The following is an 18,996-nucleotide window of genomic DNA, read 5'->3' on the forward strand; positions in this document are numbered from 1 at the left end:
GGCCCCACTGAAGGCAAATTAACAACGTTCACCTGCATAGTTTTTCCTGGTTACTAAATCCTTGTCGTAAAAGCAGCTCTTCACATTAAGCCAGGAAGAATATTGTGACAGATATGCGGTAAGGCAGGCCTTCAAAGATTGGAATCATTTTGTTTATTCAAAAGATTGTTGCAGAGTTAATGCACAGGGTGCCCAATATTTTCTCCAGGTGGGGGGGGGGGGGGGGGGGGTCAAATCAAATAAAACAATTCATTATAAACAATGATGCATTTACAAGTCTTGAAGCCAGCCAAATGCAGAATACTCATACTAGGAAAAGATGAGGAATAATGAGGATAATTGTTTTGTGGCGGTGGGGCAGGGCATCAGTACGCAGTTGGGACTCAGAGCTGGCCACAATCTGCGATGGTGATCTTCTTGCTGGTCTTGCCTGACTGACTGCCACAGGCTTCAACTTGCTTCACAACATCCAGCCCTTCGACAACTTGCCCAAACACAACGTGCTTGCCGTCCAGCCTGAAACGAGAGACACCAAACAGAGAAAGCCGGAGGGCATTTATCATTTGCATGACATAATTGAAACCCCCCAAAACAGCGCTGGCACCATGTCCTGCATTCATACGTTGGAGAGATAGGTCAGGTGTACAGGTTAATGTAATCTCCATGCTGGGAGAAACATTTGATGCACAGAATAGAATTGAGTGCCACCCACATCAGCCATTAAAAGCAGAAGACATCCAGCATGCACACCGCAATGATCCCATGTTCACTGATGAACAATAGTGGGAGGCACAACCGTGGGGGGGGGGGGCTCACCATGCGGTCTTAACCGTGCAGAGGAAGAACTGGGAGCCGTTGGTGTTGGGTCCAGCGTTGGCCATGGACAGGATGCCAGGCCCTGTATGCTTCAAAGTGAAGTTCTCATCTGCAAACTTGTTTCCATAAATGGATTTGCCTCCAGTTCCATTATGGTTAGTGAAGTCACCACCCTGCAAAAAGACATGATTGTGATTTTTAGAATAGGGAACAACGGTAGAAATGACTACAGAAATCTCACACTCAAAGGGAAGCTAGCTGGAGCAGTGATGCCATAAGACTGATTAGAGGTGCACCGATAACATTGTTTCAGAACCGATCAGAGCACAGAGCACTTCATTAAGTGGATCGGCCGATAAAGAGTACCGATCAGAGTAGGCTACTACTCATGTTAGTGGCCATTCATGCCAACTCCTCTACAGGGATTGTTCTCCTGAAAAATGTTTACCAACTACGCGCGACACAGGACAGCAAGCACAAATGGCAACCTCAGCACCAGCAGCTCATTGCACCAATTACAACATTCTCAAACTTCGTAGATTAAACCAAAGGCATGAAAATAAGCCCAAAACAGCAATATATAGAACAGTAAAGCTTAGAGATCAATGTCCCTTTGTAAAGCATAAACACAACAGAAAAGGAACAATGTTTTTATAAACACGCGGTGTGTAGCAGAGATGGGGACTCCAGACTTGACTTGGACTCGTCCAAAAATGACTGGAGACTACTCGGAAATAAAGAGTCTGCCAAATGACATTGTGAAAATGACGAAGTGAATAATGTCACAGCCATTATGTATATGAAAGAAACCTTCGTTAAAACACACCAACGTCGTTTTACGAGCCACACCGTGCACCTTTTAGTCGCAACCATAGAAACACCCTACGATGCATTTCTTGCAGCATAGCTCACCAAGATTAGTTCCGCATATTGTGGCGTTTGAGTTTAAAAATGGCAGGTTCAAATGAAACAAAATGAGATGCCGGAGCAACCACGTCAAATTCCAATGGACACTTGAACTCATACGGGAAAGGCAAGTTATTTTACCAGCACCAGACCTGATCCTCACCGCCGTTCACTGTTGCGTTAACGCAACTAGGCAAAACTGTTGCGTTGGCCAAATGACGCGTTTCAGACTAAATATAATGTTGGTGTCACCGTTTAAACGGCATAACAGAAGTCTTTTTTTTTTTTTTCTTGACTGCCAAGTTGAAGCGATGTTGCTTTGCATTTCAGATGATTGCTCTTGAAAAGCTATGCAAGCTAGAGAACCACTAACGTAAGGTAACGTTACAGTAATGTTAAAACAAACTTCAGGTTGACTTGAAAAGCCCCTCTGTCAACTTTGTTCACACAATCAGCTGCGTTTTCAGTAAAACGGCCATGTAAGGGGATTTTGATCTGGACCCTGAACAAGGGTTGCAATATTTTTAAAAACTTTCAGGTCTTTAAGATCGATGTGCAAGCAGGACAGCGAGTGATTTTGAATGTCTTATTAGGTGACGTGATGTACTAGTAGCGTGGACATGAGCTGCATTTTCTAGAGGGCTCACTTGTAATTGACGTTAACATTAAAAGCAACCGTAGAAGCCGAGTTTGGCATATACTATAGTTGCATGCGGTTTTGAAATATATAATTGTACTATGCAACAGTGCAATGGCATTCCACAGGATTCGAGGTTCTTATAGCATAATGTTAATGTAGTGGCAAAATCATAGCTCCCGATTTCTAACAATATCTAGCCTCATTTAATTATTTTATATGATTAAACTGTACAATATTCTTAAGTTACCTTTCATTTAAGAATTAAAAAGCATATTAATAAACCAACACTGCAACGTGATACAAAGTTACAAAGTGTTGAAATTTGTTTACAAATAGTTATAATTATTATTCTTGAGTCACAGAAGCAGATTAAGCCTAGTCCTAGATGACATTTAATTGGAGATTATCCGGACAAAGCTGCATTTAGTCCAGGATTAAGATGAATCTATGTTCACGTAACCGGCCCCCATTTTGTCATTGATCATCATCTTATATTATAGCCCATGGTAATGCTTACATTGTCACGAGTCACAGATTTCTTAAATAGAATGGTTATTTATCTTATTTATTGATGCAACTTTACATTACCTGCCACACACAACCTGAGGTTTTGGCAAGCCTTTCTACAGCCATCTTGAGAAAGGCTTTGCCAAAACATTGGCTCAGGCGTGGTAGTTCATGGATATGAATAAATAAATGAAATGACCACTATCTTTTGGTCTGCCTTTGATAATACTGCTTCTTCAGTTGTCACACTTGATGTAGAAAACATATTTTGTATATGACACTTCTGGTTTCTATATCTCCAATTAGCATACGAATCCTGATGAATTTCTATAGTCACACTGTTGTTTAAGCTGCACCATTCTGGAGACTTGAGACTTGACCTAGCCTATATACAGAACAGCAGTTGAGCACCACAAAGCTTGCAGCGAGAGCAAAATCATTCTTTAGACCAGAGGAGTTTAAACGTACCTGGAAATGGATGGGGCAGCCTTGACAAAGGGAGTATGAACCCTCCTTTCTGGTTGAATATTTGTTAATGAAATCAGCAGGTATACCGACAGGTTTGAATGAAAACCTGCATACCCTCAGCCCTCCATGGGACATGATGGGGAACAGCTTAAAGCTGAATCTCACCATGCTCCTTCATTACATTACTGGCATTTGGCAGATGCGCTTATCCAGAGCGACGTACAGTTATTAGACTACGCAGGAGACAATCCGCCCCTGGAGGAACGCAGGGCTAAGGGCCTTGCTCAAGGGCCCATGGCTGTGCGGATCTTATTGTGGCCCCACACCACTTATCTTATTGTGGCTACACCGGGATTAGAACTTGCGTGTCCCAGTCATTTACCTTAACCACTACGCGACAGGCCGCCCCTTCATCACTTTAGTCTGCCAGGAGCAGAAGGCCAATTCCTTTCCAGAGAGATTTTCCCTTGCCATTGTTGTCCACAAATATTTTGATGGGGGCCTGGGCCCAGAAAGGCTTTCTTGGAGAATTTGGCCTTTTCTGAAATCTACTCAACCGCCCCACACCACTTACCTGACACATGAATTGAGTGATGACACGGTGGAAGGAGGACCCCTTGTAGCCAAAGCCCTTCTCCCCAGTACAGAGGGCACGGAAGTTCTCTGAGAAAAGAAGGAGAAACTTTTCCCCAACCAGTCTTGCCAACATTGAGAACATTTTGCGTTGCAGTTCTTCTATTAAAGTCTTTGAGAGAGAGCATCATAGCACTTCCTGCCACTCTGGCTGATAATGCAGTGTTGTCATTGTATAATTAACGGCCACTGCATCGGAAATTGACCAGGCCAGGTGGGCCCACATTAACCAAGGAAGCCATTACATTACCCCACCAAGTGTCTTTAAAGACCCTCCTTGATGAAATCTATACAAGTCATCTCCTGCATGGATTCATGGGATAAAGGAATGGAAATTTGCTGCATCCAACACAACTGGTCTGCCTTAATTTTCTGCTTTATTTTGCCAGCAGACCTCTGTTTTTAAACTCTGAACATTCCATGGGCAGTGGTGAAAGAATGCAGTGATTTAGTTTCTTTCATAGGTCTCATTAAAATACAGATACGATTACACGGTGACAATTACAGGGTGTGCCCAGTCAGCTCATTCAGGAACTTACACCCTGAGGCCCAGATGTTCATTTTGACAGGTGGATTGCTTACCTGCAGTCTTTGGGACAACATCAGCCCTCAGCTGTGATGTGGAGACAGGAAGGAAAAGAAAAACGATTAAAAAATCGTGAAATCCATAAAGAAATGAGAGTTCTGTAAAGAAATAAAACAACCTGCACACAAATCCAAAATATCCTTCCATCCATTAACCTGCTTATTCTTAGTCAGGGAATGATTCGCAGGGGACACGCCATTCATTCAAACACTCACATGGGCAATTTAGACTAAAATTAGCCTAACCAGCCTGTCTTTGGACTGTGGGAGGAAACCAGAGCACCCAGTACATTAAAACTGCACGAGGGCCGAGGCCAGGATTACAACAATCATGTGAAATACCATATGAAATGCCTTTCATATAGTGGGTTTAACACCAGGCCATAAGGTATAGAGAAGACATGGGTTGCCTGTGAGTGAAAGCGCTGAAACAAATTAACCAAATCAATCGACACTTAAATAATGAATTAAAAGAGCAGGACTTGCAAAAATTCAGCCGAATGTCAGTAAGTCTAATCTTAACCCTTACGGCTAATGCAGGCGAACTACCTCGGCAATATCATTTAACAATCCGTGACATTCGTTTCTGCGGAAAGTTATCATTCATGGCAGAAAGTGACAGACAGTTGGCATGAATCATGTTCAACTTGGAAAAACGTAAATGAAACGAGGTTCATGACTATTGAGGTTTACCGTTTTGCGCTAAACTTGTAAAACTAGCGTTTAAGCAACACAAGTAATTTATCACATTAAAATTAGACCCTTAGCGTCCACAATAACGCTAATTTAAGGTCACAGATTTTAATCTAACGTTAATCCACTCTGAAAGAAGGGTTAACACAATATCCCGTATCACTTATTCTGGTGTAGCGTTAACGTAAAATGGCTACGCCACGCGATAGACGTGGACACATTCATCCCCTTCAGCTTTTCTTCCGTGATGGAACGCGCAGTCTTAAAATGAGACTTGCTTGACCACAGCCCCGCCTCCAACCCACCCGCTAGAGATTTGGTAATTTTCCGCTCTGCGCCAAACATGCTAACCGGCTGTTACAAGTAAACTAAACGGCGACCAGTTTCAGAATACATTCTTTGTTGCTTCTGAACAAAGCCGCACCATCGACCTAACGTGATAACGCTACACAAGCGCTGTCATTACGAAGTAACAGTAACCAATTTTATGCGCCATCTAGGTAATAGAGAACCTTCCCACCTTTGCGTCAAGTTCCTGGAGGGAATTCGCTTTTTCGCAAGAAAAAAAAAACGTTACAAGTTAGGTTGGCTCTGAATTACTCAGAATTCGTTATACTGCGAACCCACCACACTTAAACTTGGGGAAGATCACCAAATCATTAATTGCACGCAGCCAATTTGAGCAAATTCGGAGCTGCCATAACCAAAAAAAAACACATGCATAGCTAGAAGAAAATCAAAGAATGAGCGAACGTAAAATGAAACACTGAAAATGTTAGCTAGTTATATATTGAATAAAAACGACGGTTGCTGCATCGCTTGCCAACTGACACTTGCTGATGCCTCCGACCTCAGACCCTAAAATGGCATCTTGCCTTGAAAAAGGAACGAAAATGGCGTCTAACAACTGCATGACTAAACGCGCTCAAACATGGGTGGGTAGCCAAACACCAATTTATACAGCCAATTTAGCTGTTGCATGTGTCGATAGCGAAAGAATGCATTTTAACACGCTGCTACGACCCATCTTCCAAGATCGGTGTAGCCAAGTAACGTCACTTCTGAGGTCAGTGAGCCGGCCGATCAGAAGTATATACGGAATAATCACATGTTCACCACTAAACAGGGTTATTCGTACACATAATGGACCACAATCACTTGGCCAACTCCTATCAACTTGAATACTAACAAGTAAACGCTCAGCTACGTTAGCTATTGAACCAACTTGCATGATAAATATGAGACCTTGCAAACTATTTAGCCAGCCGTTTCGGGTAATTTCACTAATTTACTTGGCTAATTGGCTAGCCAGTTAGCCGGCGCAGAAAGCTAGCAAGTAAAACTAATGAATGTGACCAACTAGTTAGCCAAGTTGGTTGGAAAACTATCGAATTCCTTTCAAGCGATTGGCATGAGTTCTTACCTCCATGACAATTCTGCCGGCAGGTTTGCTGTCCATAGCGATGTCAAAGAAAACCTTCGGATTTGCCATATTTGACGTTGGTGATTCCTCGTTATCAGCCTTCAGTATAACAATGCTTCACCCTGTATCACTCCCAGACCGGTGCCGATTTACTGGACAAGAAAACGTGCGAACGTAAATGAAGGCATATATAAGGACTGCGGAAGTTTGAAACTTGTCAATAACCAATGAGGAAACTCGAGCCCTGTATGACCAAGTGCTCTCCCAATTAAAATTCATCATAGTGCGTAGATTGAGCCTTAAAGTCCCGCCCACCAAAAAACACGTGAATGGACCTCGGAAGTGGTTTGAAAGAATGGGAAAACCCAGATAGAATATCTTCTCATGAGCAAAACTGCACGACCTCTTTCTCCAAACGGTATTTTAAACATCAGTTGATAGTAAAAAAAAAAAAAAATGTTTAGATTTTTTAATGCTATGCTCAGATTTACGATATCATTTATAAACTATAAAATCGGAATTTATAAACTATCTGAACTGTGTGTCTGGTTGTGAACCTTTAACGAACAGACACAAGAGAGGAATCGGGTACACCAATTACCTTTAATAATAATAATAATAATAATAATAATAATAATAATAATAATAATAATAATAATAATGAATAAAAAAGATGTATATGGTACACAAATAACTTGAAACCAAAAAAGTTGCACATCCGGTAACGCTTTATCATACAACCTGCTCTTGGCCAAATACGTGTTGAAGTAAATCTTAAATAAAAAATAAAATAAAAACCAGATGAGACAAGGAGCAGGACAATGGACTGCACTTCTATTCACTCCCTGATTCTCCTTTTAGAAAGAGACGGCAGAGGAGGAAACCAAGAACTTGTCTGCCATTATGCACGTTTGTCATAGTGTTTCATATGCATATATACAGAAGGTAGGGGGAGAGGGGATTTTGCCATAAAAAAGTAGGCATCTCATTAGCATCTATTTTTCATATCTCTTTACTCCCCAGAATCACTTTCAATATGTACAGGAGCTCTTTGACTATATCATTCATTACAGTTTGAGGAGCACTGATGCAGTCAGGGAAATTAATACAAAGGATGGGAACTTGGATAGTAAAAATAAGTGTACAGAAAATGATCCAAAGCCATCGGATTCAACCAATCAATCTTCAGAGGGGAGGAACTGTTTCCAGGTACTGTAGGCATGTATGAGCGTGTTTGAGTGTGTTCATCGTGTCAGTACTTATCCCTCAAGCAATTGGCAGGATCATGGTCGCTGAGATGAAGAAAATGTGCTTTAAGATCCCAAGCATTTCAGGGCTAAGGTCCTTCAGCTCATTTCAAAATCATGACTGAGTATCTCAAACCACAGGCACTACTTCTCCATAAGAACTACTACACTAGCTGCCCTGTGGTCCATTATAATGAGGTGTGTGTGTATGTGTGTGTGTGTGTGTTTGTGCAGACCAGAATCGGAAATAATATGCATGTGCTAGTCACAGAAAAGGTGTTGCCTGAATCTTGTACTTCACTTCTTGCCAACAGTTCACATCCATCTGGCTCTTTCCAACCTTGCCAGGGAATGACCATGGACCAATAGACAATAGAAAATGAAATCACACACGCCCAGCATTTTCTAAGAGCCCAAAGTTCACTTTAGTTTGTCGGGGTATCCTAAATCCTTAGCAGCATTTGCTTTAAACATTATATTTTAGTCCACAAGAGTTGCCGAGAATATTCCTGTTGCAGCTGTTCCTTGAACTAGTGAAAAACTATTTATTGTGGTGTCTTTCACTGAGGAAGATTAGTTTGATTCACTGGTTCATGAACCATGTCTTTCATTGATTTAGAACTGGCACATTTACAAAATGTATTAAATAAATGAGCGATGAGAGACGGGTGGTCCTGAAAGTTGTCACCCATCTCTTGCTAAACAGTGCCATTTTAAAAGGATGAAAACTATTCTCTGGAGAAAAAAAAAGCAAAAGCAAAACACACAACAAAAAGCAAAACAAATCTGAGCTATTCATGATTGGCATTAAAAAATGTCCACACATTTCTGGAAAAGTTACTTTTCATATCTCAAGTTGTGAAACATTCCTCTGTTGCCCATCACAGGGGGCCATCTAGAACCATTTTATTTACAAAATATTTTGTTTCCTGCGGACATGATTGACAGAATTCTGTGAATTGACAGAACCTGTGCCTTGTCTGCCATTTTACAGCCTTGCTTGAGGGCTTGCAAATAGAAAGGGTTCATGGTGTCAGGTATACTTGTATTCCCCAGTGGAATGGAGGCTAGCCCCTGAAGAATGCGCTGTAACCCTTGGCATCAGTGTTCTCTGAAGATGGCAAGAACGATTCCTTATTGTCAAATAGGGAGGGGAGTACACTTGTTTTTCCAAGGAGGGGGTGTATGTCTGTATAAATGCAGCTCACTTTACAGCATTCCAACATTCCATATTCTATGTATTCTGAGGGCAGAGCTCATTTGCTCATTTTGCATCCCTTAATTATTACAATTTGCAAAAGTATTATACAGTGGGGTGCAAAAATTTTGGCACCCCTGGTTTAAATGTCTGTTACAACTCATCTGTATGTGATCGAAAGCAAACCTGAACATTAAATGATAGTTAGACACGAGACCTTTCTGCAAATTTTAAAGCAAGATTGCTTCATTTTTTACAGTTTATGAATTATATAAAAAAAGGAAAAGGGCCCTGTGCAAAAGTCTGGGAACAATTTTGGATTATTCTTTGTTACTTTTTAACAAGATGATGACTAAGGCCCAGGTGATTTTCTTGTTGGGGCTTCAATGAGTCAGGTGAGTATAATTCCAGGACTGAACTTTTTATTCTGAAGTAACTCCATGCTTTCTAAAGTATCCAACTGCAGTGGCTGTCCTGTCTGGTGTTAACAACCATGGGTTCCTCTAAACAGGGATTTCAGAATTAAATCCCATTTCCATTGTCAGAAACATTATTAGAAAATGGAAGATAAATGTAACAGTTGAAGTCAAGACTGGAAGACCAAGAAACATTTCAGATAAAATGGCCCGAGACCTGGTGAGAAATGCTCAGAAGAACCCGCACATCACTGCAAAAAAGCTCCAAAAAAGAGTAGCAAACACAGGTCTAGATGTTCACAGGACTAAAATACAATGTACTTTAAACAACAAAGACTTACATGGCAGAGTTGCCAGAAAGAACGACCTCAACACAAAATTAAGCATCTGAAGTATGCAAAAAAAAACATTGAGAAGCCTGAAGCCTTCTGAAACAATGTGCTTTAGACTGACAAAACCGAAATTTAACTTTTCAGCCACCACCAAAGAAGGTATTTTGGAGAAAATAAATAGAGAACAACACCTTGCCAACTGTGAAGCATGGTGGCGGATCCATTATGCTTTTGGGTTGTGTGGCAGATGGGGGCACAGGAAGTATTGTGTGAGTGGAAGGAAGAATGGATTCCACCAAATATCAAATAAATTCTAGAAGCTAATGTTCACAGGTCAATCCAGACATTGAGTTAAAGAGGTTGGGCATTCCAGCAAGACAATGATCCAAAGCAGACGTCACCAACCCTGGTCCTGGAGAGCTACTGGGTCTGCTGGTTTTCACTGTTACTCTGCACTTAAACAATTAGAGTAGATGATTACACAGCTAACTCACCTCACCTGGTTACCTGGGTCTCAACAGGGTGCTGATTTTAAGCTGAAAACAAAAACCAGCAGACCCAGTAGCTCTCCAGGACCAGGGTTGGTGACCTCTGATCCAAAGCATACCTCAAAATCAACCATGAAGTACCTCCAGAATAGACGGATGAAGGTTTTGGAATGCCCATCAGTCCCAAGTCAGTACCAAATCAGTCCTGAATATTATTGAAAATCTGTGGAAAAATCTAAAAAATGCTGTACATGCAAGAGGCCGAAGTATATTTGAGCTAGAGATGTTCTGCCTGGAAGAATGGGGGAATATTCCAAAAGTGAGACTTGAAAGCCTCTTCGCTGCCTACAGGAAGTAGTTATCGTTGCCCGAGGAGGAGTTACAAAGTACTGAGAGTTTCCAAACATTTGCACAGGGCCTTTTTCCTTAAAAAAATAATAATCTTGCTTTAAAATTTGAAGAAATGTGTCATGTTTAACATTGTACTATTTAGAGGTCAGGTTCCTTTCTGTTCACTTAGATATTAATTGTAAAAGGCTTTTTGCCCACATTCTTGCACACTATTGTACATCTAGTTAAAGTTTTTTTATTTTTTATTTTGTAATTCTTTTTTTTTTTTTACAAATGTTGTCAGTTTATAAAACTTTGTTCAATATTTACTTCCCTCTCCCTTCTCCCCTCCCAGGATATATTACCATGTGAGGAACACCTGAAGGAATATGATCTAACCTTTGAACTTTGAACACACACACAAAAGGAGAGCTTGATTTGAGCAGGGGTTTATGAAAAGTGACACACAATTATTTGTGTGTGTGTGTGTGCGCGTGTGCATCTGTGTGTGAGTGGGAGGAGGAATCGAGGGGACAAACTACACAAAACAAAATCAGCTGACATGGTTCACTGGCAGTTAAACACTTTGAAGTCACATGTCCATGAAAAATTTTTTTTTGCAGCACACCATCTCCCATCCCGACCACCACTGACACCAACCGCCATTTCCAGTTACTTTCGGCGGATGGGTGGAGGAAGTGGAATTTGAGGAGTCTTTTTTTGTCTCCCCATCCCACTTTTCTTGTGAAAGCTGGGATACGAACATTTCGGTTTTCAGTTTTATTGTTTGTTTCCTTGAGCAGAGGGCACCAGTGCATTGCAGAGGGTCACAGAAGGCAGAGGTGAAGGGGGGGGGGGGGGGGGGGGCTCAGTTGTTCTCAAAGAGAGACAGAAGGTCATCATTGCTGTTGTTGGGAAGGTCGGGGGGGCCCAGGTATGACAGCAGCTCGTCTGGATTCGTCAGTTCTGGAAGCAGCTAAGGGGCAGAGACACAAAAAGCTACCAAAAAAGACAACTACTGATATCTACACTCATACAACTTTCTTTGGCTTTCAAATGAAAAATATCACATCTGTAACTAATGTTTCTTCAAACTGATGTACGAAGGAGCAAGGACATTCCATTTGCCTAATTAACGTTCTCTCCACTATTATAAAAATAGACAAATACAATAAAAACGGAGTAAAGGTAGGCAGTCAGATTTGGGAGGGTTCCAGATTTTACTTTACAGTGCAGATATTGAGTGGAATCATTGGTGGAAAACGTGGATGTCTACACTGTCTCCAATTCGCCAGTGGGGTGACCATGGCTACAGTGGCAGCTAGTTGGCCATTTCAAATGAGGGTGCCTCGTTCATATAAAAACCCCCCCCAAAAAAACAGGGATACCAGCAGGCATGCAGACTGAAGCAACAAGCTCATGCCGACTTCCTGACTTACATCCAGAGAAGGGTCCGGAACTTCCCCCTGCCCCCCCGGGCCGCCAAGACCAAAGGAGCCTTCCGTTTGCAGCCGGGGATTCTGGGAAGGGTTGCGGGGGTGTATGGGTGCTCCTGGCCCCACAAGGTGTGAACTGCCATGGAGACCCTGGTGCTGCTGCAGGGGATTATGGGAAGGGTCAATGCGGCCAGAGTGGGACATCTGTGACAGGGAGAGAGGAAGGGAGATAGATGGAGAAAGAGAAATAGAGAGTGAGGAAAGAGTGAGAAAAATGTGGACAGAGAGAAAAGAAAGAGGGTGGGGGGAATGACATCAGGACATAGACTCTCTGGCCAAGATGTGTAATGGTTTTCTTTTTTGAGACCTCTTCCCCCTCAAACAGGTGTGTGAGACAGAAAGAAAAGGCTGTCATGTCCAGAACCTCCAAAAAGCTTTTTGGGGAGTCCTTGGCATAAGGTAACGACATAAATGCTGACATTTAGGTTTATGCTGTACCTTTTTGTTAACGTTGTGTTTCCTTTAAAATTCTCAAGAAAGAGTGCTTTAAAACTGTAGAGGCTTGAGAGTTCACTTGAGAGCATTATCCAGGTCTGCAGTTGACACATGGCCCTGATCTCTGCCAGTCAGCTGCTATTGGTAGTTTTTTGCACAGTGTTGGGCTCACCTGAGCAGACATGGGGTGTCCCACTGGCTTTTCGGGGGAGAGGAGCCCGCTGGGCAGGTCGGCCTGGTAGGACAACGGTGGCGGTCCGGAGGAAAACTCCCCCAGAGTCGGAGTCCCAGGGGCGTTCGGGAAATCCGAAAATCCTGGCTGGTTAGAGTACCCCGATCCAGCTGAAGGAGGGGGGGTACAGACAGACATTTCCATTTTCACAAACACGACTCACAAAGGTTTGGTGTTTATCAAAACATCAAAAATAACACCATGGTTTTTAACTTCAGATTTAACATTTGGGATTAAAGTGTCCAACCTTGCATAAACTAAATAAGAACACTGGACCCAGTATAGGAACTTCAGTTACCAAAAATTAGTAGGAGGAAATTCTGGAATATCCAGTATTTGATATTCATGAGAGTTATGGAAAGCAGATATTTGACTTGCATCACCCAGTTTTTACTTGCGTATCATCTCAATATCAAAGAAATTAGATTACAATGCTTACAACAATGTTGCCATGGGGCATGTATAAACAGGCCTAAAATAGATCCCTGGGGGAAGGCACATGTTCAACTATTGCCTCAGAAACAACCCAGTACATGGTCCTCAAGACCAAACCAGGTTCTCCCTTAAGATCACATGACCACCAGTGTCAAAAGCAAGAGTAAGGTCTAAAAGAACCAGAAATAAGTGGACATTTTCACTTTGAATTGGGCTAGACCATCAACAAGAACAGGAATGCAGAATGAATTGCAAGTATTTACTAGTTAACCAACAGACTGTGTGGGTCAACTGGGAACTCAGGAACACAGAACAAAAGATATCCCTGGCAGGTGTGATACCTCACTGAGATAATGCTGCTTTTAACAGGGGTGGGTAATAACAACAAATCAAAATTCTGAGATGAGAGATAGAGCAAGATAATTTCCTTAGATGTGTGGCCATGTGTCAGACCCAGAAATTGACCATGAGCAAGAATAAGCCCTGAAACGAAAACATGATTTAAAAACTGTACAGCGTATGGATTCGAAGCATTATCCAGATGAATAATGAAATCACCAAGCAGGAGCATATTATCGTACTTCAACACAATGGTCTGATTGGTACACAGAAGCTGTCACTCTGGTGATCTCCATTCTGATTGGCTACACTAACCATTACACTTCCTACCCACATTCATCCAGGTTGTTGCAGCAAAAGAGAAGTGAATTCTCAGCTGACCCACCGGGTTAAATAAAGGCAAGGTACACAGAAACAGTATACCTCTGTTCTGCTTCTACGTTATCACAAAAGCAAACAGTTAAATAGCTATTTACGTCGTCTCATTCAACCAATTCCCTGACTGACAGGTGGACTTCATTGTCACACACTCATTTTTAAAGGAAAACTGCATTCTGTTCTAAAAACAATGAACTTCATCTGCTAACAATGAGCTTATAATGATTAAGAAAATATCTGGGGCAGAACAGGACAATGTGAATGTGAGGCAAGAGGAAAAGTTGGATTGTATAACTCAAGCTGTTCTGTATCAATGACACAATTCATTCCACAGATACTTTCATGGGATTTGTACATTTGTTCTCAGGTTACACTTTGTGACACACATGCAAGAATAAACAGGTCTCAAGGTATGCAAATGTTATCCTCAGGGTGGGTGGTGTCATTCAGGCTGGGGTAGTCAGGTAGTTCAGCTCTGTGCACAGGTACAGACTGTGTGTCCTTACCATGGCTGGGGTATTCAAGTATTCAAGTTCAGCTCTGTGCACAGGTAGGCAGTGTTTTCTTAAGCCGGTTTGGGTACTCAGGTATGCTAACGCTAAGCTCTGCTCTGTACACCGGTACAGACTGTGTGTGTCCTTACCCTGGCTGGGGTAGTCAGGTGTGCCGCTGCTGCCCCCCGGTGGCAGAGAGGGGTAGGGCGAGGAAGCGGGTCCCAGTGCTGCGATCATCTCCATGACGCTGGGCAGGATCATGAGACTCGGGCTCAGGGTGCGGCAGCGCTTCAGAGCCGGCCCGTCCGGCTCCTCCTTACTGTGCAGGTCCGGCTTCACCGGAACCGGCTTCCAGCTGCACACCGGGTCGATCGTGATCTCTTCATAATCCGAGCTGGAGGGAAGGAAGGAGGGTGGAAGGCAGGGAATGAGGGAGGGAAGGAAGGAGAAGACGGAATGGGGGGGAAAAAAAGAAAGAGAAGTAGCCATTAATAAAGGAGCAAGCAGATACAGGAAGGGGGAAGAACGTGAGACACACGGTGGAGACAAGTCGCTGTCAAGACGCATGCCTTTTCTATGTCCGAGCTTAAGATTGCCCAATTTTGGTGTATTGGTGAGATCAAGTTTGTTGGCTACAAAGTTATTAACCAATACAAGGCAGCTTTTATTAGGGTTTTAATCATGGGGAGTGTGATTCTCAGTGCTGGCATAGTGAGTTCATGGCTTTGGATTCGTGAAATCATGAACGAGTAAGTATCCGAAATGTGCCTGATTAACTTCATGCACTATTAGAACTAGACAACCTAAGTTCAAGAGAACTAGCTTTAGTTTACTTAAGCTACAGCTACCAATAAGAGAAAAGTAGTTAACTACTTCCAGTGTTAGTAATGAGTAATTGGTAGCTTAGTTAACATTTTCAGAATAACTTCCCCAACACCATTCGGACACATTCATCCTTTCTGCAAGAGCTGCTTTAATTCCCTGCTTTGCTCTAAAGCAGCAGCTCAGGTAGGTAGGCAAGTCCACCCAGTCAGCATCATGTACGTACTGTAACCTTACTGTACACTGGCCAGGCTCACAAAACAGGAAGTGATGCGGGACGATGCAAGAAGTGATGCATGGCCACAGTTACTCACTTCTGGATATAAATGAGGATCCCCAGCATGTATTGGTCCACTTCCAGCCCCTCTAGGAGAGCAGTTTTACTTTGGGAGAGACAAACAAACAAACAAACAAACAAGCAAGCAAAACAACAGAGAATGTCAGACAGGTTCAGGGGTGCACAGGACTATTTCCCAAACGCAGCCCGAGAGCAGGTGCATCAACAGGTGATCTGACAGTCGTGGGGTCAACTCTACTTCAGTTCTGTCAATTGAAAAAAAGCTCATCATTTTCTATGAGAACTTTCAAATCAATTAAATGAATTTCAGTTCAGTCAGTGTCCTTACGGAATGTAATTGACCCAAACTCTGACTGATTTTCGGAGAAAGGAAGCTGATTGGATGATTCTGGGGAGCCACTTACTTGCAAACAGGACACCGCCAGGTCCCTCTCTCACAGTTCAGCTGCAGGTACGATTCCAGGTCAAAGCACTGCAAGGGAATACAACGGTTACCAGGGCGCCAACCGGCTGCTGACTGACCGTTTACTAATCTGACTGGCAATGTTTACTTTAGCATCACAAGGTCAATCTGTCCCTCTGTACATAAGCAATCTGTATGTAAAAACATAAAGCACATGAAACTTATGGATCAGCACAGTTCCTGATCCAAACCTATGTATTTACAGTTTTTGTTCTTGAAGTATCAGAAGCGTGTGAGTAGCCTCACCTCCCTTCACCTGGATGAGACAGCGAGAGTGCGTGTCTGAACCCTCCTTACCTGTATGTGTCTGCAGTCGTGGCCTCGTGCGGGCAGCTGGATGCGGCGGAAGGTGATTGGACACTTTAGCGACACTTTGATGGCCGTCTGCTCCACCCCGTCCTCCCCGTTCAGCCCTGGCGTGCCTGGGATTGTACCACTGCTGAAGTTCCTCTTTACTGAGGAGGCAGGATACAACATCAGTGCATCTATTGAACATGGATCCCACTACAGTGTGGTCAAAACAGTGTTATAGATACAGTGACGGTGTTGTAGACACAGTGACAGGGTGGTAGATGCAGTGATGGTGTTGTAGATACAGTGACAGGGTGGTAGATGCAGTGATAGTGTGGTAGACTCACTCTTGGTGACACAGTGCTCAGCTGGTAGCAGTCTCTTCTTCATGAGCCCCTGGAGTACCGACCGCACTGACGGCCTGTGTACAAGCTGCAGTACGAAGAGATGAGACTGGAGACAGAAAGAGAGAGAAAGCATTTTATATTACTCAGAGATTCACCCTATACCAAGAACGCATTACACACAGCGATAAACCCTATAGAAACAGCACTACACAGTGGTAACCCCTATAGAAACAGCACAGCACACAGTGGTAAACCGTATAGAAAGAGAGCACTGCACACAGCGATAAGCAAAGAGACTCACGCAGCAGCAGGCAGTGACGGTGATCTGGATGGTGTTCCTCCCCGGCTGGCACACCTGCTTCAGGTACAGGGGCTTGTGGGAGGTCTTGTTGTCCCCGCGCTCGATGGTGAGGGGCGTGGCGTTGACGCTGACCTGCACTGAGGCTGGCCAGTTGGTGTTCATCTGCCGGTCCTCGTGGTGGTAGCACTTAAACTGCAGCTCCAGGTCGGGCCTGCGCAGACGGACACAAACGCACATGCACCAATCACGAGAGGTGTAGGGAAAACCCCCACGGATATAGCAGAACATTGGCTGAGTAATAAGCCAGGTCCCACCGGTAATGGGTCCTGACTGGGTTTGTAAGACGCACACGCACAAAAAAATAACAACGCTACTCAAGATGACTATCTATAGTGGTATCATTTACACTGGTCAAGTACAACACTGTGTCCATTAGCACACACTGCCCAAGCAATGTCCTTCCAGGTTTATTGCATAGGTGACCTTATGTCAGGTTATACTTCAATAAGGGGTGGGTCTCAGTACATGTATTTACTCATTAAGAGGGCTGGGTTCTATTTATTTTCATTGATCTCTTATTAAATCTCTTCTCCCATGAGATCAGGTCCCATATTCCTAAAGTGTCTCAAAATAGGAGTGGATCAGTTTAGGATCAGCTTCCCCAGTCAATCATCAACAGCTCAGCTTCATCAATAAAAATCTCAGGTCAGTAGCTAAGAAAGCAGAATGTGTTTAAAAACGTTTGCCATAGGCTCGGAGTTTAGGGCACTGGTGATATTTGGACGGGCGAAGTCTGACCTCAGCATGAGGGTCTTGTAGACGTGGTCGCGCAGCTGGAAGACATGGTTGCTGACCGCCAGGTTGTGCTCCAGCCGGAAAGGCTCCAGAACCACCCCGTCCCGCACGGGGAAGGTCAGCCGAAGGTCATCGCTAGGGTTACCTACAGGAGTACATGGAGGGGGAGACGGTCACAGAACAATCCCAGACGATCATTGCTCATCTTCATCAGCGTCACTGGAGGTTACCCTACAGCCAAGTTTGTTCCTCCCCCTTCGCTTGCGTTTCACATTTTAAACTGATGTATGTTCTTACATACTTAAGATAATGGGTCCTTACTGAGACCAATTATTTTCCACCTGACTGTATCGTTAGGCCTGACTTGCGGCTGCGTTGGCCTACGCCCGTTAAGGAGCGCACAGAGGAGCAAATGCCGTCCGGCGTCCATTTTACAGTTACCAGGTCGCAGCCCAGGACACCAGCTCAGCAAACAGTCAATCACACCTGAGACACCACTCCCTAGGGAGATGGACAATCAAGAACTTCCCCTGAGTGTGGTCAGGGTTAAGACACAGGACCGACTCCAGACCCACCCACGCGCCAAAGTACTGGTTTGGCAGGACGGGTCACCCAGCAGACCCAAAAACAGGTACATTATTTTTAAATGCGGCTGATTTTAACTTAAGTAATCTATTTAAAAGCCCCTGCCTGAGGGGCACGCTGGCACTGCCCCAGATTCAGGGCTGCACCACTGGGCTGGAAAAAACATTCACACTTCATGTGCTGTGGAAGGTTTACCCGTAGGGGGCGGCAGGGAGTTCAGGTTGGGCTTGACGTCAGGGAGGAAGGGGGACTTGACCTCCTGGCCAGGGGACATGTAGGGGGGCATGGAGCTGCCAGGGGTCATCGGGGGAGTGGGATTCCCCGGGAGTGGTGAACTGGGGTACCCCGGCATCGCCCTGCCAGGCTGAGTGAGAGGGAGAGAGAGATACAGAACGACAGATACAGGGATAGAAAAAGATGGAGAGATATAGAGAAAAAGAGATAGATAGACGGAGGTTAAGCCCAATACCAAACACACACCACAGAGTGAGTTATATAAATGACGGCACTTTTTCACATTCTATTTCATTTCTTAAATTTTATGTGGAACATAAACATAACGGAGGGAGGACAAACACTCTTCACCACCATTGAAAAACAAGT

At 43.6% G+C, this 18,996-nt stretch overlaps 2 protein-coding genes across 4 annotated transcripts in view; both read right to left on the bottom strand.

Annotated features, from left to right (window-relative positions):
* Positions 1-130: 130 nt before the first annotated feature.
* LOC133141663 (peptidyl-prolyl cis-trans isomerase-like) lies at positions 131-6,853 on the bottom strand. The gene is made up of 5 exons (XM_061262248.1): positions 6,672-6,853; positions 4,553-4,583; positions 3,912-4,000; positions 817-989; positions 131-516 (listed from the first exon to the last, which is right to left on the bottom strand). The coding sequence occupies exons 1-5, from the start codon at positions 6,738-6,740 to the stop codon at positions 384-386; spliced, it is 495 nt and encodes a 164-aa protein (XP_061118232.1). The 5' UTR covers positions 6,741-6,853; the 3' UTR covers positions 131-383.
* A 1,466-nt stretch (positions 6,854-8,319) lies between these two features.
* zmiz2 (zinc finger, MIZ-type containing 2) overlaps positions 8,320-18,996 on the bottom strand; it is a 40,750-nt gene continuing 30,073 nt past the window's right edge. For 2 of the 3 annotated variants that reach the window (XM_061262246.1, XM_061262245.1), the window contains exons 9-19: positions 18,589-18,757; positions 17,812-17,953; positions 17,014-17,224; positions 16,713-16,818; positions 16,372-16,529; positions 16,016-16,083; positions 15,628-15,696; positions 14,641-14,885; positions 12,786-12,955; positions 12,122-12,322; positions 8,320-11,658 (exon numbers count right to left, since the gene is read on the bottom strand). In XM_061262246.1, the coding sequence (XP_061118230.1) occupies positions 11,551-11,658; positions 12,122-12,322; positions 12,786-12,955; positions 14,641-14,885; positions 15,628-15,696; positions 16,016-16,083; positions 16,372-16,529; positions 16,713-16,818; positions 17,014-17,224; positions 17,812-17,953; positions 18,589-18,757 (1,647 nt within the window). In that variant the 3' untranslated portion in view covers positions 8,320-11,550. The remainder of the gene's footprint in view (positions 11,659-12,121; positions 12,323-12,785; positions 12,956-14,640; positions 14,886-15,627; positions 15,697-16,015; positions 16,084-16,371; positions 16,530-16,712; positions 16,819-17,013; positions 17,225-17,811; positions 17,954-18,588; positions 18,758-18,996) is intronic. The other variant, XM_061262247.1, reaches the window with a different exon arrangement.

Source organism: Conger conger, chromosome 12 (assembly GCF_963514075.1).
Source record: "Conger conger chromosome 12, fConCon1.1, whole genome shotgun sequence".
Classification (NCBI taxonomy): Eukaryota; Metazoa; Chordata; class Actinopteri; order Anguilliformes; family Congridae; genus Conger; species Conger conger.

What these genes read in the sequence shown, in the direction of transcription:
- LOC133141663 (XM_061262248.1), bottom strand. Translation starts at nt 6,740, where the DNA reads ATGGCAAATCCGAAGGTTTTCTTTGACATCGCTATGGACAGCAAACCT. An exon ending in TCACTCAATTCATGTGTCAG is followed by an intron (nt 990 to 3,911) that starts GTAAGTGGTGTG and finishes GTCTTTTTGCAG; the next exon opens with GGTGGTGACTTCACTAACCA. An exon ending in TGCACGGTTAAGACCGCATG is followed by an intron (nt 517 to 816) that starts GTGAGCCCCCCC and finishes CTCTCGTTTCAG; the next exon opens with GCTGGACGGCAAGCACGTTG.